This window comes from Hyalella azteca, unplaced genomic scaffold (genome assembly GCF_000764305.2).
Source record: "Hyalella azteca isolate HAZT.00-mixed unplaced genomic scaffold, Hazt_2.0.2 contig6587, whole genome shotgun sequence".
Taxonomy (NCBI): Eukaryota; Metazoa; Arthropoda; class Malacostraca; order Amphipoda; family Hyalellidae; genus Hyalella; species Hyalella azteca.
This window is the reverse complement of record NW_025936745.1, coordinates 388,067-413,549: the sequence shown is the minus strand read 5'-3', so window position 1 is coordinate 413,549 and position 25,483 is coordinate 388,067. Positions and strand designations below refer to the sequence as shown.

The following is a 25,483-nucleotide window of genomic DNA, read 5'->3' as shown; positions in this document are numbered from 1 at the left end:
CTGCGTCAAAGTTATTTATTTTATATCAGGATTTTGCACAGTTCCCTAAGGCTTATAGGTCTGCATATTCATTGGAAAGCAAGAGAACAATTGGCTTTGATTCAATGGTGCAAACAAGTTACTCATTTGGAGATATCTTTGCGATTAAACTTAGTCACAAATATCTTGAAATGCTAAAGCTGAAACCGAATGGAAACTTACAACTTGCGCCAGCATAATACGCCGTTAAAAATCACTAAGATCTCACTGAAAATATAACATCATTAGAATATGTTTCAACGAGACTTTAATGGGGATAGAAAAACATACGAGCAAATTTTCCAGTCGGCAATTGAACATCGATTGTTTTTCTCTTTCCGATGTTCTCTTCAAATTTATTTGTTTGTTTGTAATTTGAAGAGAACAAGACTGGAATGCATGCTGAATCAATTCAATCATGTCGCAATTCACGTTGTCACGACGCTTTATATTAAGAGTACACTCCAGGATTGATTGCTTTGTGTCGGTGTGTCGTCGAAGCTCTTCCCTCAGTGCGGACAGTGCTGAAATTGGGTTAAGGAACAAACCTATAGACTGAAAATTACTCGTAGATTGCAACCAAATCAAATATAAATGGAAATCTTGCAATAATGTGAAAAGTTTAGCCTAAAATATTCCTTTCGCAGAGTTCTCTCGCCTGTCGTGAGTTACATTCCCAGATCCGTCTTAAATATTCGGTTACTCGCCAAATGGCAAAATCTATATTTTTATCAATCAACTATATTTGTTGGCATAAAAATTATTGTATTGAACATTTTAGCGTTCCTAAGAATTTTAACAGTACTAAGTCAAGGTTTGCTCATTTGTGGTAATGATAAATATAAGTACAGAAGACGCCATGTGCTGAACATCCGTTATATCGTCAAAAATGCGCGTTTTGAAGATTTTTTGAAAAATCGAGATGCATGTCGTTTGTTTTCGACCTTCTCTAGACGTGAATCGTAATCAAAATGTCATCGTGTGTTCGCGGGCATACATATGCCTACAGGTTATCTTGTATCGCATTATTCGCCTCGAATATCACTAACATACTTGATATTATCTTAAATGTCAAATTTATGTGATTATTATGAGCTGTGATATATTCCTTTGATGCTTGCCGTCTATCAATACTCTCGCTTATCACTTATTCTGCGCACCGTGCAACAGCCTCCATCTCTGCCTGTTCTATAATTCTATAATAGGCATCGGAACATCAAGTTCTTTATAAATTTTGGAAGCGTCTACCTTGCAGCGTCTCCTGCGACATTAACAAGTGAACATACATAGTACATACATTAACAATTGAACATACATATCTTGCGACTTACAAGTGAACATATCAGTGATTAATTAGCATGCAAATGAAACGCCGCTGCGACGTGGCATTAAATAGGCCTTTTCAACCAACCTTTGCGTACGCTGTAGTAAAGCTCGTTTGTAGCGTTCGGGAATGGCCCAATTATCTAACCACCGTCCTCATCTGCACGGTGAGCGACAAACGTCATCTCGTGGCGCCGCTATACTGCACTGTAATGATATCAGAGTGGTGGTTGTGATAGAGGGTTCAGTCCCACTGCTGTTCACGAGGTGCTATCTAGCCATCAGGCTCCCGTAGCGATCTGCATGACACGGTGACACCTCACGCTTTACTTTCCCTCCCAGTGGCACTCCAGAAGTGAACAGAGTAAGTTAACCCCTCTGTTCGACGATACGCTTACATCCTCTGAACTCGAGCGAAACAACGAATTTCTTTCGACGTCTCGGACCGATTTTGAAATATATTTTAAATCGAATTTTTCATCCTAAACTATTATCAAATGATAGGACATCGGTTATAAAAGGTATCCAAGATGACTTTAATCGTAAGAACATTCTTTTTATTAGTGTCTTCTGTTTTGTATTGTTGTGAATCAAGAGACCAATCATACTATTTGTCAAGATGGGCAAGCGACGTATCTTCCGCTGTCCACCACCAGAAGTCACTCGACAGACCTAATCAGCAGAAGTCAAAGTTTACGTCTGAAAGTCGGAAAGCAAACCCATCAATTGATAACTTTCAACTTCACTCGAATGATTACATTTTACGCAGCTCGATTCCGCCTATATCTTTTGACGTTCTGCAATCTTCCTTCATAACGGAGACGAACTCCCATTTACCCAAGCCAAGATATTCTTCTCATCTGTACGAAACCTCGCTGAATGGTACCGCTGACGAAAGTTTCCCGACATTGATCTTCGGTCGCCAGCAGTTCTCTCTCTTGCCATCCAATCAATCATTGTCTGAAAAGTCGAATGTAGACACACTGGGTTCAGGACTCTCCGTGTCGTCTTCTCGAGACCTGAAAGCCAGACAGGCAGGCTTGGCGGGGGTCAGCTCAACAGCGGCGTTGAAAGAGAACACATCAACATCCCGTGAGTTGGGGCAGTTGATGAGAGACGATGAGCGCGATCCAAGACGTGAGTAGTTTACGGACGAATTAGTTCTGCACGGAAATCTTTTGTTTTGGAATGTGATCTACAAGTTAATAGATCTGATATTTTTAAGCCTTTGTCCTTTTATTGGTCTCCGCACGATCACAAGTTCGAGGAGCTTGTCTGTCATAAAAACTCTCACAACTTCTTTAATGTTTAATTAAAATTTAAGAAAAATCTCGTCTATACCAAACCAAGTTGAAAGCATTGTTGACTGCACCTTTTAAAAAATATCACGTTTGCAAGCATGAGTTTCGAATCTTACCCGATCAACGATTTTAAAATTCCCAAGCACTGAAATTATTCGGTATTGCCCGTTCTCGGATTTTGCAATCAATTACATTTTGACTGACATTGGAAGTGGCTTTTTTGTTATAGGGATAATCAAAAGTTTGATTGTCATTAGAAATGCCTGGCTTTCAGTTTTCGCTCTAGTCAGTCGCGAGGATCAGTGAGATAAGGTGTTTACGAGTCATCTCGAGAGTTTGTCCGCAGATTATGGTCTTCCTCCAGCGAGCCTCTCCCTGATAGCTTCAAATCTCTTAAATTGAGTCACACTTTACGACAGAAATCCAGGGAATTTTAACCAGACCGTCGTAAAACTCGCTCGGAATCTCCTTGACGCAGACCAATAAACTTAGTGAGGTTTGCATTCGCTTGGCAGACTAACTTGGACCTAGCATCGGAAATCGTTCAGCTTCATTCGTTCGCTGAATGAAGCTTCAATGTGAAGATGTGGATGAGAGCACAGGCTGAAAAGAATTGATGCATTAGCAACTTCGAAGATTCTGGTCACTCCAATCGCTGATTGAATTTCACTAGCAAATTGTTAGCTCTTCATTTAGGCCATTGGTTCCCAAAGTGGGCGATATCGCCCCCCTAGGGGCGGTGGAAAGATTTTGGGGGGCGATAAGGAAGAAGAGGGCAGAAGGGGGGCGATAGGGGGGCGGTAGTCCGAAGTCGAAGTCAGAATTCCAACGATTGTTTGATGATTTGTACACAACACGTGCAGCACATGACTCCCAGCGATGGTTTTTTCACCCATAGAGGCGTATGTTTTTATATGTGTCTGTGGGGGGCGCTAGAAATTCACTAGGGAGCCCAAGGGGGCGCCAGCCTGAAAAAGTTTGGGAACCACTGCACTAGATAGTAGCGAGCGCTACCGCTACCGCTACAGTAAAATGTAGCGCCGCTACATTAGCTGCTACAATGACCAATATTATTGGAAATCTCTAAATATTTATTGTTCTGCTATTGGGATTTACTCATGAAGATTTAATGATAATAAAACATTTTCAAAACATATCAATGCAACTTTATTTCAATTAGCCTAACCGAACTAGTACGGCTTAGATACAGTGAATAAAAGTTACAGTTACTTTTATGTTTTACCTTCCCTACATGGATGTCTACTTTAATCCACCAATCTCAAAAATTATCCTCATATACACAAAAAATCAGTCTTTTATTTGTATATATATGTGGATTATTTTTGAAATGGGCAGATTAAAGTAGACATCCATGTAGGGAAGGTGAAACATAAAAATAACTGTGTAAAAATAACTGTAAGCAAACTGAAACACGAAAAAATACCTGTAAGTGGTAACTGGTTACAACTTAACAAGCAACAACTAACATGTTTATAATAGTAACAGGCTGAGGTTGACAACATTACACCGAAAAATTTCGCACAGTTTTATTCTGTAATTTATATTATGTTTGTATCATGCTGGTTTTTAAATAATATTTAATACTATTATGTAAAATCTAAAGGCTTTATCTATAAATGTCGCGGTAGCGCTGTAGCGGCAAAACCTCGTGTCGCTACTTAAATAAGTAGCGGACGCTACCGCTACCGCTACATTGCCTTAAATGTAGCGCCGCTACCGCTACCGCTACAGAAAATGTAGCGGCCGCTACATGTAGCGCGCCGTTTCATACTTGCTCACAAACGCTCCCATGTCTTTGTTCAATCCACTCATAAAAAAAAAATTCCTTTGAAGGTGAGATACTTTTTATTTTATTTCCGAACTAAAATGTTTTGCTGTGCCATTTAAATCTTCACTCATGCATCTTCTAACAAACTTACTTCTCTAACAAAATATCAACGTACACTAAATGAAATAATTCTGGAAGAGAAAGACAAGGTGCGGGAGAAAACAGTGCATCACAATTCGAGCGCCGCGACTATTTTGGTCACTGTTTTGTAGACAGTGACAAGCTGCCTCAGAGCGCCTGTTATTATGTACAAAACTTTTTGTCTGCTGATGGTTTTTGATATTATTTCTTCTGATGTTGGTCGTGAAAGAATGCATAAATGTTGATTTTTCCGCCCACTATAGTATATTTAAATTTCATAGTATTCAAATTTTCTTATACGTAAAAGCCGTATTTGGGGAATCACTCCTATAGGTAATAAATGTCGCTATTGCTTCGTGTAATGACATCAGAGTCGGTAAAATTAATGGAAAAGCTTATTTCATTCACAATGAAGGGAAGTGTATAATTTTTTCATATCTCAGTTTAAAAATTTTTCATGCACGATTTCAGTTTGTTTGATTTTTCTCATAATTAACGCAAGAGTACCAGTTCCGCGAAAGTGTAGCAAGCCCGCAGTATTGCATAAAACTTTTCCTTTCACCGGTAGGCGTGACGTGATTGACGTTCGTTTAGCGAGGCGTTTACTGAGCTGTGGCGTGATGTGAACGCGATTAAAGGCATTGTTCCAGCCGCAGCTCGCACGATCTTCATCCGCATCCCTGCCTGCCTCCTGCACCTCCTGATGAACTAACTGATCGAACTCTCCCGCCATCCTGCCGAAATAGAGAGATACCGGAAACGCTTGCACTCTTAACTAGATCATCACGTACCGTACGTATCTGCGTTAAACACTCAGATTGCCTGATGGAAAATAATGACTTCAGGTAATGAAGATAACCTCAAACGATGATGAAGATGAGATGACTTCAAACGATATGAAACGAAAAGAAGAGAAAGCCAACAATAGTGAGAAGAGATGAGAGCGAAAAATAGAGCGTAAATATTCATAGTTTAATGATTTGAGTAGGTACACCTTTGCAAGTTACGAGGTTGGTTTGAGTGCTTTACGCTTCGTTTGGTAACTATGCTATAAGTCACAATCAGAAGAGGAGGTGAGAGTAGAGATAAACTTTTACGTTACACCTGCGCCAATATCGGACTTTACAGCAGCGCAATTTTTATATAACGTTTATGAGTTCATGTATTTTCTCATTGTATATTAATGAGATTATATTATATGTTAGAGAGAATTTAAATAATCGTTATATGCTAATGAGATCATGAATGAGCTCTTGTGTGATCAATACATGTTTATGCGCTCATGTATGATAAATATATATTAATTATCATTCGATCACAGCCACAAGCCTCTAGACCGTGCGCAAATCAGGCATCGAAGGCATTGCTAACTGACACTTTGAGATTGCGACTTATTCATTTGTTTCCTATGTTAATTCATGATTATTCGAATTTGCGTGCAAACGATATTCAAAGAAAAAAACTTTTCTAATTGAATGAGGGAGAATTAATTTTTTACAGATAATAGTTTCATGAGTAAACTCGCAATACAGGCAATAATTAATCAATAATTTGCTAGTATGAAATGATAGAAAAAGTGGAATAGTTCAATGTTGCGGGTCCAGCAGATGTACAATTTTTTTTATTAAGAGGTCTTTTTAAATGAAAGAAGTTTTCTTTAATTTAAAGAATCTTGGAAAATCGAAGATTTTTTGTGATTATTCTTTCTAATTTCTTCCGATGCCTCGAATAAGAAGTTGCGTCGAAATTGAGCAATGAGAACTGGAGGCCGTCGAGCAGAGATGACCTGCGAAACTTGTTAAGCCAGCGCCTCCGTAACACAATTTCCTAACGAAATTCTAGCCTAACAATCAAGTTGCGCTGTGCCCAAAGCATCGTCAACTCTACGGTCTCATTTTCAACAATATACATACCATGCATAGGTTCGGCAATAACCATATATGAGCAGTTTAAATTCTCTTAAGCATATTTTTAAAGACATACGTATAGTCGTACATTATTAAATTTCCTTTGCTGAAATCATATGCGTGTTTGTAATTGAAGCTTAAACTGATACTAAAAATTCATCATCGATTATATTGACATTTATTCACCACAATAATCTTGTTTTTTCCTTGGACATTTATTACTTCAAGAACTCTTGTTATAGTTCTCTTTCTTAGAAATAATTTAATGAAATGAATATAATTTTGACCTTGTAAAGTTTGCGGAACAAGATGTTTTCACCCACGCTTGAAATTTATGCAGCGAAATTGCCGCGATGTTAAAGAAGCAGACACCAAAATTATTCTGCTGCATAGCGAAATAGCTAGGCTGCAAAGTTCATAAAGATAAAAACCGAGATATTTTGTTACTGAGTCTGAATATAACTAAAATGTTGCATATGTCCTTACTGAGTCAGGCTCAACCTAGTGTGTTTTGTGCAGCTGTACAGGGCACAGAAGATTCTCCACAGCATTTGTGAGCTTCTGTCTTCACTAGCGTTGCCTCGCTCCGGTTCGTCCGCAGTCGCATTCCAGCGTCACAAGAAATCCAAAAAACACACTGCATATATTTTTGTCCAAAAAACACACTGCATATACTTTTGTCCTTGACAATTGACATAGACCGTCGCAAGCTCCAGATCCAAGTAGTAGCTGCCACCCAAAAAATTACTATTATAGTTCATGATTTTGCCCGTCTTATTTAAATATATAGAATAGTCGAAATATTGTTTTGATATTAATTGCCGTTAGGAAAATTTTGTCACTGCTTTTCGAGCGTTTGATGCCTACATGACTCATGCGATTTTTTTCTTGTATATAGTTACCTTGTTAATTCAAATGCGTCTATCTAATATTCCGTGGAGTTTACGATCAATGTCTATGCCGAAGTTCACAGTAAATTTCGTCGTTTTTCACTATTCACATATTATTTATTTCAACTATAACTAATCAGAAACGACGTGTAGAGCTAGTGAATCGTACGTAAAATAGTTATTTGATTGTTAAATGTATTTTGCTTCATGATGAATGCGCATTAGGTGCGCACTTCAAGATTTTTATGTTTATTTTGAACAATTAAATGCTGCATTTATCTCAACAATAGATGAATATAAGATGGAATTAAATCAAATTTACGACTGAATTCTTTTTTCTATTTTATGGTCGAAATTTAGTTGCCCTTTTATTTCAGTGGAAAATATTGGATAACGTTTCGCTCCTTTTGTAAATTTGCAGCATTTTTAAGAACATTATACCAGTTTTTTTGTCCAGAACGCCGTTTCTACCCTAGCTGCATATTTATTCATGTTACTTCTACATATTTACTTAGAAGGGGACATTGGAGTCCAAAAATAGCTTCCCTTACTTGGTAAACTAGGTAAATGAAGCGCTTTTAAAAGTAAAAGGTCCTTGCTTGAAATCCGGACTGTTCCAGCTTCCAGCACCAGCTTCATATTTTATGTCCTTATATAATGACGTTCTGTCCAAAATTCGCGGCTGTGAGAAATATAATTAAAAACCGTTATGGCCATTCAAGTGATTTTCTCCTAACTAATAAAATGATAAACTTTTTCTATTTCTGTGTTCTCTAATTATATTTTGAATGTGATTCCAAATTTACCTAACAAAAATGTATAATTTATTTCCTGGATACTTTTAAATTCTTGCAAGGCAAGGTAACTTATAAGCAGTAATAATAAATTCAGTGCAGTGCTCTCCGGATTTTCGTCAGAATTCAAGATGAGGCATTAGCTAGCAATTTTCTAGCCACTGGGTTGTTCAAGACTTTAAGTAGTTTTGAAAACTTGTATTGCGCCGCGCCGAATTTATCCATAGCTTACTCAAAGTAGCGCGCAACTGTAAAACGACTTGGAATCTTTCGAATCTTCAGTACAATACATTTCATGATTGTTTTTGAATTCTTGAACTTACAAGAAATATTAATAACCAAAAAATCGTGGTATACTTATGTTAGTACAGGTTTGTGGTGAATAAAGACAATAGCCTGAAATAGTTCCTCCTCCATAATTTCAAATAGTTGAATGTGTTATGAATAAGTGCTGCAACAAGTATATATGAAGATATGATGGCCGAGAGGCTACAATTTAAGTTCCACCCGATTTGATATGGCTGGCAATTACGTTAGATGGTTATTGGGTAATCCTTCGTTGTCAACGCATTGTCCTGATAAGGGAAATAACACAATCCTGTGAAAACCTAATAAATGTACAGACTTGATTTTGACTGTGCCGGCCGTGATTCTTACTGGGAATTTCGGCTACCACCTTCAACTTCTCGTGACACATCAATTTTTTACAATTTTAATAAATACTTGTACGAGGGATGTTGTTGCTTCGTGGCCTTATGATGGAGTCACTTCAAATCCATCGGTTGGAGCTGCTGATCTCGAGCGTTGTCAATGTCGCTCAAATGGAAGCTAAATTGCAAGTTTCCAAACCTCAGCCTCACTCTTCATAAAGATCTCATATGTCATATCACGTGTTACTGCTACCAGAGAGCTTTCGATTTTATGGTTTTATCTTCTGTGACGCTCAAAAAAATCATTGGGTTTTGTAATCAGTCAAATTTATATTTGCTCTGTTGTTCTCTCATAAGGAACGGATTAAATTACGGATATAATTTAATCCGGATATAAACAAATTACACATAAAATATATTCACTCAAACAATATCTCTAATTTCGTTCAATGAATTTTAGTTCCCAAGTACAATTACTACTGCAATATTTCTCGCAATTTGTATTCATAAATCCACTTCCTGCAACAACTGGGGCGATTGCCTGTGTAGTTGAATCATCAGAGCAGGGGAAATTATTGACTGCTTGGTCAGGTTAGAAAGAAAACAACTAAAGTAAGTTGTTTCCTGTCAGAGAGAAAACAACTGAAGTCAGGATAATTTCTCTGTAAATCCGGGGTCATAAGAGTAACTTGTATACAATCATCTAGTCCTGGACCAACAGTATCCTGTATGCTTCCTTTACGATCATTAATCGACTGGCGATGAAAAGAGGAATAAACTGAAAATTTCTGCATGAAGTTTTGATGAACAATCGCCAGGCAGGAAGATGCAAAATGTTCGTAGCAGGTCCCGGATGACCCAAGCCAATTCAGTATTGTTCCAGAATAATATTGACAACAAAAAAATTAGGTTAGAACAGTTATTTTGAATGCATTCGCTGAAGCTTTCTACAAGTATACCGAAACTTTAATTTTTCAATTTAATCTATTCTATTTTCATCTAATAAATAACTACTGCAATTTAAGAGTAATTTCACAAAAATGAAAACCCCAAGAAGACACCTAGGTCAGGGCACCATCAGCGCTACAATTTAGCCTCGTAAAGGCCGAGGCTCTGAAAACGGCTGATGTATTTCCGAGAACCTTACGATGCGGACAAAATGTGCGTTGAACAAAGAAAATAATAATCCAGTCTCAAGGTCGCGTCCAAAAAAACGGCTGCGACTTGAACAAAACTGGCGCGAGCGGCCGTCGAAAAGGCACCTAAAATTATAGCTATTGTTTACCTCTGTAGGTACAAATTGGGAAAATAAATTTCACGGGGCATTAAGTAAAATTTTCGGGGTGGATAGATCTGAACCTGGATTATAGGTTAAGAACATTTGGGTTGGGTGCATCACGCCTAATGCGTCATATGGATGACAGTTATATTATCAGTGCGATGTACAGGTTTGTGGCCTGATTTCTCGAACGAAAAAATAATTTTTTGTCCAAAGTTACCGAACTGAAAATTTCATAAATTAAAAATTTCTGACAAGAATCAACGCAAAACAAAAATAATTTCGAATGCGACCTCGATTCGCAACTCGAACTTCTCTAAATTAGTTTCACAAAATGTCCCTTGCTTCTCCTTTCGTTCCATGGGAGTTGAGCAAAAAGCCTCTACTTTTTAGGGCCTTTCTACAACATCTTCTTTTTATGGTAAAATATCGAGGCCTTTATCCATTAAAAGAGTGAGGCGTTCGGGTAAAATAGTGAGGCTAATTTATTAAAATCTTATTTAGTCTTATACTATACAGACTTTATCATTACGAAAACGAGTTTCAAAAATTCATTATATGATCGTGAACTGCCGTAAATCATGAGTATTCCCGTAATTTAAATAATGCTAAATACTCAAAAAATTGAATGAATATTTATTGAGATATTCTGAACCATCAATGCACGGAAATTTTTTGTTGAATCATATAGAGATATCAATTATAGTGCAAATCAAATTCACCGAGCATGAGTGACCGAAAATTCTGTGATGATATCTGATATTGTTGGTTATTGAATTTACATCCGTAGATGATGGTCCTTTGGCGTGATGGAGTTTCTCCTGGAATCTTAGCCTCGTTGCTGGCGGCTATTGAGCTTCTTTATTCTATTTATGACCAGTTATATGACGGAGTCTCCCCTTCCCTGTCACGACGACAAGGAAGCCCCTAAAATGTATGGCCTCGGTTCCATGGAGGCAAATATCACCCTTGACGTATTTTGTTCATTATTTTATCCTTTACGAACATGATTTGTACCTGCAAAATCCTTGTATTTTATCCCCCGGTTCTTCTTTCCCGTCTTCCTAACGAGCCGCAGTAACTTTTGTGAGGCTAAACAGACTTTTGTTTCGCGATTTACACGTCGAATCGTCGTGAAAAAAAATCAGATCTGGATAGATGGGACACAAACATGACCTTCGAATAACTTCTTCCCTGGCAGGACTTGACTGCTCGGGCATGACCTCGAAGAAAATATTTGAAAATAATTAATTTTTTCGACGAAGTTAATAAAAAATGCCTATTTATGGCCAATCTTTTCAAGACTCTTGAGTTTAATGATTTTGATGAGTCGACCTTCCGAAAATCTTTTTGCACCATGTGGGGACAAATGTTTGTATCCTGAGATCAATGTTGGTCAAGTAACTGGGTCAAATATCTTCCGTTATGAATATATTAAGCAACTTATATTTGTTTATGCGTTGCTCAAAAAAAATAAATCCTATTTTTTACGGTAATTTTTTTAAGTTAATATTTTAATTCCTAATTTTGCGCTTATACGAATTGATAATTTAACGTGGTGATGGTTCATTATGCATTTTGCTCAGTTTTAAAGTTACCATCGAATACAAGTAACTTGCATGTTCATCAACCGTGTTCAAAAATCAATAAACTTCTAGCGAGCAAAATACTGCATCATTGATCTTCTGAACTGCATCCGCGCCTGTCTTTCTGAAATATATTCGGAATCAAACTAATCGTTTCAGACCTTTAATATACTCCTGCTAAATTTATTGACAAGCACCTTCTTCATAATTATGTGTGGCTGTTGAATAATCAACATAATCATTCCAAAAGTGGCGAGTCCATAATCTAGTCTGCCATTTTGAGAATTTAAAACAGCTTACTGGTGCAGTTTTTTTGTATTTTTAGCTCGATATCGGCCTGAGAGCATTTTTTTTTTTTTTGGTTTTACAGAGAGTCTAGGAACGAGATCCTGCCATAATTGAAGCATAATTTACTTTCTTAAATAGCGGTATGAACAAAACATGGTCAATCGAACGAGTAACTTAGCATGCATATCACGAGATTTTAATTTGATATTTTTACGTCGTTGTCTGACGCTGCGACGGAACATTTCATCGAACAAATGTGGTTTGAGATTTGCGTTCACTACTAATTCAGCGTGAATTTTTCCTTGTTCTGTTCCTCGCATTCATTACCTCCTTAATTGCTCCCTGTTAATTCGTCACTTGTCGCTCGAGTGACACATTTAGCTTACAATTACAGTATTGGTCTGTTCGTTCTTGCATGTAGTCATTGTACTTTTGCCAGCGCATGTATGTTCTATTTTATTCAAAAATTTGTCTAAGGTAAATACGCTGTTGCTATGTATGAAATTTCGTCTAATATAAATATGTACGCTATTATCATGTATAAAATTTACCGATACTTTTAAAGTGTCGGCGCCTCATCGCATACAACGAAATGACTTTCGCTCTAAAGTTGCCTGAGACTCGCTTTAGAAGTTTGTATCAGGAACATTCCAAGTTGCAAGGCTGCGCGGGACCCGAAGGTGAACCCGAAAATGTGAGCAGAATGCATGTTGGATGAGCCATATGGATTGGTGTGCGGGTGATAAAAGTTTGAACTTGCAGGTGATGTTGCATTGTACCGTATGCAGTTCTGTGCTTGGTAGGTTGTTCAAGAACTGTGCTCATTTCCAAAGTTGAAGTATTGAAACTTATTCTTAACGAGTTTTCGTTTCTTGTGAAGCGAGATTTTGCTACAAACGGCGCTATTGATGATTTGGCTTGACAATTAATTTGCTTCACAATCGTAATGAAAAATTTCAACCCTTAATTAGGTTATATTTTCTGATCGGACTGAGTATTCCGGGGATCATCGTAAGGAAAAATGAAAATTTCATCTTCATGCTCTTTCGACTTTTTTTATGTAGTTCCGGACTAATCGCAGGCCTTGCAGTGTAGCTAATTGTAAAATTGTCTTTTTACGAAGTGACAAGGACTAAGAAGTCAGCATTAAAATCGGGTATATTGAATCATTGAAAAAAGTGAACAATTTTGCTAAAATAAACTCGCACAGTTTGTTTCCGAGTGCATGCGATGGCTTGCTCATAACGAAGTTCCTTTAATTAAGCTCACGCGCATTTGAATGTATGTGGCACTATTTTGAGGAGAAGGTATAATAGAATTATTGATGTACTTGCATTATTGCAATTGACTCATTATATTATGATTAATTTAATCCGAATTCAATGTAAAATTTCTTTGTTTCAAAACACTAAAAGAGTTTTTCTTTTCTTCTTGCAGTTTTCTCCACTCTGGTTAAAGGTGAGTCTACGCTTTTCTCTCCACAGAAATGGCAATCTTGTCTCAATTTCGATTATTTTTCTTGATTTAAATTATAAAATTCACCAAAAAAATGTTTATACCACTTTGCAGATATATTGTGATTAGACATTTGACTCGTTTTCATAATATCATCTGCATAAGAATTAAAATTTCGTACAAGACGCGATTAAAAGCAATTTCACTCGTGTACTGTCAACGGACCAAAATTCTTAGCTACATTATTTGGTTTGCTAGAGTCTGCAGGTGTTATTTCTATACAATATTATTCGTACCCTGTAACATAGGAGCAAATAAAATCATAGCATGAATATTCCAGCTTACCCCAATTAAACATTTTCTTCCACTCAAACTTGCCAAGGTAACGGATCAATTAGTAGCATGATAATTTTTATTATGGTTTTGTTTTTGCTCACAAATAAATAAACAAGGGGAAACAAACGTGTCACACGCTCGATGACTATTTTGGATGTAAAATATATTTAATTTTTTTACATTTTGATCAATATATTGGAATTTGCGTAAGTTAAAAGTCTTTTTATTAACAGAGACGGCTTTTATTGGCCGCCGAATGGCCATCTATGAATTTTCCTACACATTCATCAGGAAAACATCCTTCTTATATAACCGCAAAGCCGTTCGCTAGAGAAAAGTTAGGGAAACTTGGAAGATTAGGACTACCCTGAACTTTGATGAAATGTTTTTCTTTCTGAATCTATAAGTAACGTAATTGCTAAACGTGATGTCCTCGTAGCAATCTGCAGAGCACGATTGCTGTGGCTTTTGGTCGCGCTCATATGTGGTAGGGAGAAAGTTTGTAGGCCGATCTTAAAGCAGGTCAGAGGCGTTGCAGTCTTGCCAAATATCCAAAAGTTGATCGTCGAAACGTTATTGATGTGCCTATTGGTCTCCTCGTATCGAAGTTTTAATGAAACAACTGAGAAGGTAAAACATCGCGACTTTCGTCATTAAAATCGCTAGAATTGGATCGCGGAATTGAGCTGAGAGGCTTTGAATGGTCCCGAAATGAATAATACTTTCAGAATTTTGATCGTAAATTCGTAACTAAATTTGAGTCAAGGCCTATAAAAATGTTTAATTTTGCTCTTGAATAGAAACAAAAAGAAGGAGGGCTGGCGTGCTGAAATAATAATAAACGTTCTCTATTCACACGAATATAGCATAAAATGAAACTTATAAGCAACAGTATATTTCATGACACTCAATTCTGTATGAGTGTGATGTTCTATTCATAGTTGCGTTCCATTAATCATATCATTTTGATGCATTTTGAATATTCAAATGAAATTTGGCGATGTTTGTATCAAGAAATTTTATGTACAAACAGCCATTCATCAAAGGCATCGCCTTATTACCTCGCAATCACTGTGCTATATTTGGGTAGTTTTCAATTGCTGGATCAGTAGTCTTAATATCATCGCTGACAGGAGCTACATTTTTTCCAATGCAAAAGTTGATGTTATTATGAAATGAAGCTGTATATTAGTTTAAACCAGTTCGATAACTCAATGTAACAACCTTGAGAAGAAAGTCATTTAACGTGAGCGTCTGATGGTTTTATGCAGTGCAAAGCAACTTCTGTAAAACGAAGTATTTACATATAGGGTGTTCGATCCGATAGACACATGACATATTTCACTCATAGTCCTCACTTTTGTTATCCAGTGATATACACATCATTACGAGCCATCATATGCCAAATCTGTCCATGATAGTATAAGTAAATCATAAACTTAAACGAAATATTAATAAATTTCATGGAAAATGTCCCGGGCCCAATTTACGCACATTGCAACATAACATTCCTGCACGTACCGGGCGCAGCCTTCCCGCTGTTCTCGCTGGTCAAGATCCCGGCGACGTCGTGCGTGTCGAGCACGGGCGACAACGGCACCTGCTACACGGCCGGACAGTGTCAGACGCTGAAAGGCGCCGCCTCCGGAACCTGTGGCGGCGGCTTTGGAGTCTGCTGCATATGTGAGTGGCAGTATTTTAACCTGATTTGTAAGTCAGAATTTTTTCAATCTGGTTCGTCAGTGTTCATTTTTTTCTACCAGATTTTCGAGGGAAAATTTTGTAATCTTAAGTTATATTTATTTATTACGACAATCACTAAAATCCTTTTCGGGCTAAACGCAGTCATAAATATTGTTATAATCGACAGTAACGTAACTAGAATTCGGAATGCAGTGATGAATTCGCTTTTGATTTGACATGTGGAACCATATTTTGTACTTTACAATAATTTATCATTGTGCTATAGTGGAATAAATGTGTATTTTCCTCGTCGTATTTCCCACCAGTCCAAGTGACATGTGGCGGTGTGGCTTCGCAAAACTGCACGTACTTCGTCAATGAAAACAATCCGCAATCCTACAACGGAGTAGGATCCTGTCAAATTTCTGTCGAGAAACTTAACTCGAATGTCTGTCAATTGAGGTGAGTTGTGGTCATGCAGAAACATGTATTTATTTCACAGAAAGTTATGTCCAACCATACTGCAAAAATGCAATTTAAGAGCGCCACGTCTTTTAAAGGTCTGGGCACTTCAATAGGAGGGAAGCAGCTGGTACGATCGTAATACGTATTCCACACTGTAGGAGCACATAACTGTAGTACGTCAATACTTAGATTTGAGTTGTTTGTGTCATGTCTATACTTAGATTTGTGTGTATCATGTCTTAATATTAGAATTTGTGTGCCAGGCTGGACTTTCAAGAGTTTACGCTAGCTGGCCCTGAAACATCGAATCATTTGTGCACCAACGATCGCTTCACCGTCTCTGGAGGGACGACCACCCCCACCATCTGCGGCGTCAACACTGGCAGCCACAGTCAGTTGCTTATAATTATCTAGCAGAGCTCTCTCACTATGACCCTTAAATTGTTGAAGATCCAGTCAGGCAAGAGATACTAGAGTTTCGTTTCCAACAACAACGTACCCGGCATTGCCGAGTCGTCGACTTCGGCGCCTATAAAGTGCCGCTATACTAAAGCGACATCACAGAATGTTTTCAGTTAGCCGAGGTCTGAACCCACGCTTCCCTGCTACCATGTTTGTGTCCTTGGCCACTGGATCACAACGATTTGCTTTCTTCACTTTTATGCTGGGGTTCCTGTAGATAACTTTACGCATGCTCAGTCGAAACTGACTTCTATTTTTTCACAACGTTCTTAATTCCTGTTATTGAAAGTCAATTTTTCAACCAATGCTTAATGTGTGTGTAGATGTACAGCTTCTCACCGCATGTGGCAGTTCTTTACTGGTATGCGAAATTTTATTGTTGCTCAATAGGTTTACGAAATGGCAGTGTATATAACAATTTTACTACCTGACCTTTCAAGATCAAACTCTGATGATAATTTTACAACAATTCTTTATTCGATGTTTGAAAAAAATTTTCATTTAAATCGTGCTTACGAAAAATGAATCTTAAACGATACCGAACGACATCATCCACAGTGTATGTAACCCTGGGACCTGGCACGACCACTCCTCCTGTTCTCACTGTCGTCACACTCGGTGCCGACTTCGATCGTAAATGGAAGATCAAAATCACGCAGATACCGTGCAACTCTGCATACACAGGTAAGTGTTGCGTAGATACCATGCAACTCTCCATACACATGTGAGTGATGCGTAGATACCGTCCGATACACCATATCTGGTGAGTAAAATGATCATACTTTGCTACTTTCGTAGCAGATGTGAAGCAAAGTTCAAGTCTAAACAATTTAATCAATTTTTCTATATCTGGGTTACGATTTGCTTGAATCAGAGAACGTAGGCACCGTTGAATCATATCTTTCCAGTGCCGTAACATTTATTCGACGAGATTTATGAAAATGTGGATGCAGACGCAATACGACAAAAGTAAATTGTGCTAAAAGCATAGCGTTCCTGAACATATTCGAAGATCGCTATTATTATATGCATACGACGTATTCAGTGTTTCTTTAAAGATGCGCCCTAACTAACCTATATATTCTTTCACCGAGGCCATAATTTGCAGCTTTGAAGTTCCTCTTCACATCTGATATTTACAGCACAGAGTTGTGTCTTAATCAATTGGCAAGGCAAGGGTCTTGAGAATTTACTTTGCGCCGTGGTAATGAAGGTCTTTGAAAGACCACGAAATGTACTCGTGGCAGCTCGGCATCGTGTGATCTCAGGCTGCGCCTTCCCCTTCAAGTCTTTCGCAACCTCAAGACGCATGCATAATCAAGAGTTAGTGTCTCAGTTAGTGTCTCAAGTTTAGGACGTGTTTAGCTGACCTAATTTGAGAGCACGGCGCTCCTCTTGCTCTAATTCGGGAATGAAATTCTAACATTATTACCCATATTTGGAGTTTAATAAAGACTCTTGCATATTATGACTCTAATTTTGAGTTATCCTAACTAACAATTTTAACTATAAACTATCCTTTTTGGGGGTTGATTAGTTAAAAACAGGATAGTTAGGCAGCTTAAATGATTGGTTCTCCAATTAAAGGATGGGTTTCTCCAATTATTAATGGAGAAACAACTAATGAGGTACTAACAGGCTAACTAGAAACTTTTCGTCAGCATTATCCGTGGGCTATGTTCTCATGGGTTCTTGAAGCGGTTGTATGTTCAGAGTTTATTATCTAACTGCTGAATTCAAATGCTGAATGCGTTTTGTGAGATGCTTTCTAGAAAAGATACACGATTCGCATCTAATTTCGCTATTTTTTCCTTTGTGATTTTTTAATATGTGAATAGTTGAGATTAAAAATAATGCATTTGCTATCAAATTAACAAATTCATATTTTTTAAATTCTAAAATTATTTTTGGTAATCAGAAATTTTATATATAAATTCAGAATGAACTTGAGTTTAATTAATTTTCAGATGAATTTCGCGAATTTAATTGAGTTTCTCCAATCTGTCACTTGTGACAGATTGGAGAAGACGAATTTCTTCTGTCGAAATTTCAACGAATTTTGAAATTCGTCTTCCCGGTTGGTCTCAGGTTTTCTTCTCATTAGTTTTTCCAATAGAATTTCAATATTAGTTTTTTAATTATGGATAAAATACCCATCATAAATCGAACTAAAAGAATAATTATTAGATTCAGCGTACCTGTATAAGCCAGTGCTTGCTATAGTCACGGTTGGTGTCAGGTTTTCTTTTAATCCAACTCTCGCCGTCGGATAGACGGTTACGCGGCATGGCTGAGAGCGCCTGCCGGGACTGGCGACTTAAATGTTGTTGTGACGAATTTCTTTCGTCTTCTTTTCAAGAAGACGAATTTCAACCCATGAGAAGAAATTCGTCTCTTGAGACGAATTTCTTCTCAGACAAAGATGTATTTCACTGGTCAGCTTAAAGTTTTAAGAGTTAATCAAAATCTTACCGAGGTTCACCAAGGGCTCAAAAAGCTATTTTACTGTTGACGGGACTCCGTGGAGTGGTTCGGATTATGGGCATTGCTTCAATCGAAAACAATTTAGGCTGTAATCCACTTCAATAGAACGTCTCTGATTTCGGCCCCCGTCTCCAATTCATTGCATCCCCTCACCTCGATTCCAAAAGAAAACAATAACACATTAGGCGAATAAAGCTGCTGTCTGTGCAGTAGAAATTTGTTTAAACTAAGCGCATTGAGGAGCATATTTAGAGCTGGCAGAGATCCTGCGTTCTATATAGGGAGGGAAACAAGCTGGTAGGAGAGATGTTCCTTGTAGGAGTTCCTTCTCCAATGCAGAAGGAACTAGTATGATGTTTACGGAGGGGAACTGGATGATCACGCTTCTAATGGAGGACATGAATAAGTAAGGGTTTCTAGTGCTTGTGCTGGAGGGTAAGGACAAGTATAGGATAATCATGTTTCTAATGGATGGAGGACACCGTCTGCCATGAAGGAATGTCAGGGTTTTTGCTGGAATTATTCTAAGACGAATCGAAATGATCCATCAGAGAGCGTCTCACGGAGGGAAGGCACTCTATTGATATGATCATGCATAAGATAAGGGACATAATAGGAGTAAAAGATTTCCTCATATTCGATGGTGGGTGTTAATTCATTTGAATATCGAGAGTTGTAAAAAAAATGAAGGAAGTAGCATGTGAGCGCGGTACTTGGAACCGGGAGCTCCTGGGTTTCACTGGTTAAAACATAATATTTTAACGTTTAAATAAAGATTTGCGAATGCTGACAATTTCATAAAATCCTGTAGAAATTGGCATTGATAAATCAAAATTTGCAGGATGACATGATTCGAGCTCATTTGGGGCTATAAATATTTTTTGAAGTATCCTGAACCGGAGGAATTTTTTCTTTCAAGTTCGCCAACAAAGAACAGAACCTAGCGAGTTCAATTATGTTTTCCTGAAGTTAAGATTGAAGCGCCGCCTGGGAGGAAGACTGGTACTGAAGAGACCCTCAACCTGCTGTTCTGGAGGAGGCAATTGAAATTCTGCCGCTATACTTGATTTCTCTTTTCATAAACGCTTCAAAATATGCATCCCACTATAACGAGTTATAACGAGTTACATGCTTCAATAAATTATATCTCTCTGGTAACGAGCTTATAACGTAGTCATTAGTTACTTGGTGGCATAAAGTCAGTGTCCGCAGTCTTGTTGCGAAAGTTGCAATAATTAAATGTTTAATAACCATTCATAATTGAAATGTTATTTCACGACGATGCGCAAAAAAGCGGATATGTTTTTTCATCCTCTGCTTGCTGAAAAAGTCTAAAATAATCAATTGAGGTCTAAATAAAGTGCAAAAAAATTAAATTTAGACCCTAAATAGCAATAATGTCCTGATGAGAGAGAATTTGGGAAGAAAATTAATTTCTTAAATTCTGTTAAAGTTTCATTAAAGTAAGCCAAAGAAGCAGCCAAATATTGCCACATTGTGAATAAATTAAGTAATATAGTTCTTCCCTTTCAAATAACAAATTAAAGAGTAAATACAATGCAATTACTTATCTCTGAGCAAGCGCCTAACTGAATTCCATGTTAGCTTCTTGAGAATCAACTCGCTTTCACCGCTGCGACATCAAGGAGCCTTGAAAGCGTGGTCTAAATGGGTTGCAGAATTTCGATAAGATATTGAAGATCGCACTATTTCATAAATTTTTAATCGATTTTTACATAAAATATGAAAACAAAACTATCTCGGTTGAAAATAATACAGTTACTAGTATGAAATACTTTGTTCTTCATACTAGTAGTTACTAGTATGAAGATGTCAAAATAAATGGCCAAAAAACACGTTCTGCGTGTTCTTTGTACTTTATTATTTTTTGCTCACTGAATTATGTTTTCCAAAATATTTGTATCCAGCTATTTCCATATAATCTTGCATACTGTATATTTTAACTTCTTGAGATTGTTTTACCACATTCTGAATTCATTGGCAAAACATGCGTTCATAACGACGGTTAACTTCCATGAACTTCATCCGCGTGTTCAACTGCAGTTATTAAGTAAACTTCAAAGTCTCGTGAGACGACAGGCAGAGGCCCGATAGAGCAGACTTCGGTTCTTTGGTCCCGACAATGAGATGAAGATATGACACGCGTCCAGTGCCTTCATTCACTTTCCTTCAGGCAAATGACGTTGAAATAACGGTAATTTTTAGATGGTATTGTTGAAATAACGTTTAATCTACGTCAACGTAACATGCCTTGAATTTAACGTCTTGAGCTCTAATTTTTTTTTCGCTCCGTTTGAAGCTAGCGTCGTAACTTTATGCAATTTTAAGATTTATACTGCAGAATTTTTCCGCATTGAAAAGTCTTTATTTACCATATGTTTTCATTTTTGTATAATAATCTTCAACAAAATGAAAACATTTAAATTTTCGATATTATGCAAAAAATATTTTCAACATTGAAAATTCCCGTAGATTTCCTTTTTCACAACAATGATATTCGAGTTGAGTATATATCTATGGCGACTCTCTTAGCTTGAGCTATTTATTACTAATATATGACCTGCTTTGTCCTGTTGTTGTCAGCGCCAATTAGTTTCTAATCTTAGGATAATTGTTTATCTCTCACATTGACGCTTTGTAGCCCTATTGCACCAAATGAAAATTCAGTATTTCAACATTGTTTCTACTTTGTTATGGATCATTTACTATACTTTCAATTCGTGATTAATTCTATCTCCTATACTTCTTTAACTTTGTGATTAACCATCTGTTATTCTTTTTCAACTTTGTGATAAATCATCTGTTGTAATTCATCAGGTTTTCGATTCACCACCTGTTATATTTCATCAAATTTTCGAATATCCATCCGTTATTCTTCTTCAGCTTTGCCTATCAACCATCTGTTATACTTCTATGTACTTATTGATAATCATCAGTTATATGTCCTCTACTTGGTGATTAAACATTTGTTTTGATTGTACTACTTCGTGATTAACCATCTGTTACATTTCTTCAATTTTCAGATGAGCCATTTGTTTTACTTCTTTTTGATTAACCATCTGTTACACTTCCAGTTCATAATCAACCATTTTTCATAGTTCTACTTCATGATTAAACATCAGTTATGCGTCTTCTACTTGCTGATTAATCATCTGAAAGCTTGTTCTATGTCATGATTAAACCATCTGTCCCCTCACCCGCAGCTCCGTCCTACTGCACTCAGTATTACACAGGCGTTACTGGCACGGTTACAAGCTACAACTATGACACCACCTCAGGACGACAACTCTCCAACCAAGACTACACCACCTGCATCAGGCCTGAGAAAAACTTCTGCGGAATACAGTACTCGACTTGTACAGATACTGGTGAGCGATACAGTACTCGACTTGTACTGATACTGGTGAGCGATACAGTACTCGACTTGTACTAATACTGGTGAGCGATACAGTACTCGACTTGTACTGATACTGGTGAGCGATACAGTACTCGACTTGTACTGATACTGGTGAGCGATACAGTACTCGCCTTGTACTAATACTGGTGAGCGATACAGTACTCGACTTGTACTAATACTGGTGAGCGATACAGTACTCGACTTGTACTGATACTGATGAGCGGTACAGTACACTGCCGTAACCGTAAATACAAAGAATTCTAATGACACACGATATTATTTTCGTGACGGACTAAACTAATTTTAGTGACATTATGAGGCATCAAGGGATCGCACTTATAGTTAAGTGAAATACGTGTAATAATTTAAATTACTGCTTTCTGCCATGCACTTTGAGTGAGCAGTATTTCCTAACATTAAGTACTTATATTTCACGCCTTAAAAAAATCATTCATTATTCTTACAAATTAGTTTTGAACCTTTATAATAAGTGACAGTTGCGAATAAATAGCCGTATTTACTTCACATAAATGTAATTTTGAATTGCAAATCTTTGCAATATTGTAATAATATCAATGAACTGCAATTTTTGAAAACAATTATTAAAGTTTACAACGCTATGCTAGAGCTTTTAATCCTATCTTATACATATAGTATTTTCGTAAACAGAGAAATTTTTCACTCTGAAACATTACTAATCAGACAATCGCTTTTTTATGTATTTTATCATTAATTTTCCTCAATGAATTATTTTACGTACAGAAATTCTCTAAAACAAACTCACTATGCCATTTTTTGCGAGTAACAAAGAGCTCGTAAAAAATTGTAATGCCGAGAACGTCGACAGTTTGCCGCATATTTTGGCCGTGCGGGGAATGCCACGAACGTCGGTTTTCTCGACCCCAGGAAGACCGTGAAGAGCGTTTAGTAATTGAAACTCAATGCCCTTGCCTGTAGGACTTTCATTGGAGGCTAATTAGCGATCGGCAACCGTGGCAGCTGAGACGGACGCTTTGATGTCAGCAATCCGCTTCCGATGGCGACACAGTCTCGGGGTGGGGATTTTGTGTGCGAGAGAAAGCGATCAAATGGAAGAGTTCGTTACGATGTACATGCTGGAGTGTCCTCAAACACATGACTTGACTTGAGTAGGAAAATATCTTATTTTAATAGTAAGAGACTTTTTTTGCTCTCTGTCCGGCACACAGAAAACAAGTTTAGATGATTTAGATGAAAATAGTCTGATGCTTAAAAATTTAAAATTCCGAATTCGAATATTATTATGCTATGTTCAAAAACGATGAACTTTCTCTGCTCTGATCCACGTAATTTACGCGTTTTTTAAACAATGAAGAACTTTGCCATCTATATTGTTCTCAGAGCATCAGCTCTCCGAGTATATAATATCAACATTATGCATAAATCCATCATCAAGTTATCATTGAACTAATTGAACTAACTATAACTGAACTTCTGCGATCTTGCAGTGAACACGAACGACCCGCAGTCATTCACCATCACAGGCAGCAACACGGCCACCGTGGGAGGACGCGTGGGCGCCGACACCTGCACTAAAGACTGGCTCGTCATCCCCTGCCTGACCACCAACTCCCTCGCGCCCTTCACCAACTGCCAGGACCGCATCTGTGGTGACGCCTTCACCCTCACCTCCGGCAGCACACAGGACGCCGTGCTTTACAGTCAGTTTGTTTGTCTTGCTGGGTTAACAGGCTACAGTCAGTCTGTTTTCTGCTTTTCCCGAGAGTTTAATAGTTTAGTTCATCGTGTATCCGGCATCTTTGGTATTCAAAATATAAGAAATATTAGATCTCCTGTGATGGCTACCTGGCACAAAATTAAAAAGCTCTACACAGACTTCCTTATCACATGCACTTCTCTTTGTCATTCATGTGCTTGAGGGATAATTTATTTCCCTGTGAGTTAGAACAACTGCAAATGAGTTATGTAACGGAAGGCGACAAACCATTCTGCATTTTCCGCCTTTTACGGAAGAATTTTTAACGCTCTCTTGGTATGCATATTTAGTACACAATATAGAGTCTAACACGGTTACACAGGATGTTTTTTAATCGAGTGCAATCAACGGAGCGGCGCAGCGAAAGATTTTAATAAAGTTCCTCTGGTGAGAATTTTGGGTTTATTTTTTCAAAATTATTTTCTATCTAGAATGTTTTTTAAAATTCTCTCGAGTTAATTATTTTCTTGCTGAACGTCTCATAAAATGGGAGTTTGCCTCAACGAACGCAATGAACGTCTGATAAAACGAATGTATTTGATAATCATACCGCATTTATCCGTGATATCTCAAAGGAATATTTTTCAGTACCTATATAAAAGTTGTAATGTTCCATTTCTGGTAACATAAATAAACTAAAATAATATATTTCACTTGCACAGGCTACGTGCGCCCCTTCAACATCATTTACCACACTGACGGCACGGAAGCTTCAGCGTCTCCCACTGAAGTAAATAACCGCGGCTACTGCCTCAATTACGTGCAGCAGCCTTGCGTCTAGAACTTCAAACGCCTGCTTCCTTGATTAACATGCTGCTAATTAAATAACTTCGTTTCATCATGATACGGTTCTGTGACCACTAATCATTGTTGCAATTGCTTAATAATTTAATCAATCAATAATAAAAATATTTTCCCTCGCCAACTTTTTATACCAAAACAAGAACAAGGGAATGTAAAGTCTCAAAGCTTTGATCTTTTACCTTGTCTTAAAAATTTTCAACATTTCATGATGAAATATTTCATTTCATTTGTTAATATTAATGAGTTTGATTAATCAACTCTTTTAATTATATTTCCATGCAAATTTATTGCTTGCATAAATAAATGTCATGGTAGAAATGAGAGCAATTATCACGTACATAATTACGAATACATTATTATACCATTCGGATATTATTATTCTCGTGCAAGAAGCTCTTTATAATTACTATATTTCCGGCCCTACACGAAGCGTGTTAAATTTCAAGCCTTAGCTCATAATCGGATCGTAGGCCGGTGTAATAAATGCATCAAAGTCCTCTTCAACGAATCTATTTGGCGTTCGTTTTCATCAAAAGGTATTGGAAAATAATTTATTCGCTACAAGCAGTTCTGGGAACTTTTGTGTTGGAAATCCTCTGCCAGTATACCTTTAACACGCATAAAATACTCGCGTCACTTCGAATTTACAGAATG

At 37.4% G+C, this 25,483-nt stretch overlaps 1 protein-coding gene across 1 annotated transcript; it reads left to right on the top strand.

Moving 5' to 3' along the window:
- Window positions 1-1,853: 1,853 nt before the first annotated feature.
- LOC108677180 lies at window positions 1,854-25,021 on the top strand. The gene is made up of 9 exons (XM_018165346.2): window positions 1,854-2,478; window positions 13,404-13,424; window positions 15,288-15,440; window positions 15,767-15,902; window positions 16,169-16,296; window positions 16,926-17,051; window positions 22,076-22,240; window positions 23,757-23,969; window positions 24,688-25,021. Exons 1-9 carry the CDS (start codon window positions 1,872-1,874, stop codon window positions 24,804-24,806), a joined length of 1,668 nt encoding a protein of 555 aa, XP_018020835.1. The 5' UTR covers window positions 1,854-1,871; the 3' UTR covers window positions 24,807-25,021.
- Window positions 25,022-25,483: the final 462 nt, after the last annotated feature.

Excerpts from the sequence above, each read along its gene's own strand:
- LOC108677180 (XM_018165346.2), top strand. The coding sequence starts at position 1,872 with ATGACTTTAATCGTAAGAACATTCTTTTTATTAGTGTCTTCTGTTTTG. Across the intron at positions 15,441-15,766 it reads CTTTGGAGTCTGCTGCATAT|TCCAAGTGACATGTGGCGGT; the intron begins GTGAGTGGCAGT and ends ATTTCCCACCAG. Across the intron at positions 17,052-22,075 it reads GTGCAACTCTGCATACACAG|CTCCGTCCTACTGCACTCAG; the intron begins GTAAGTGTTGCG and ends CCTCACCCGCAG.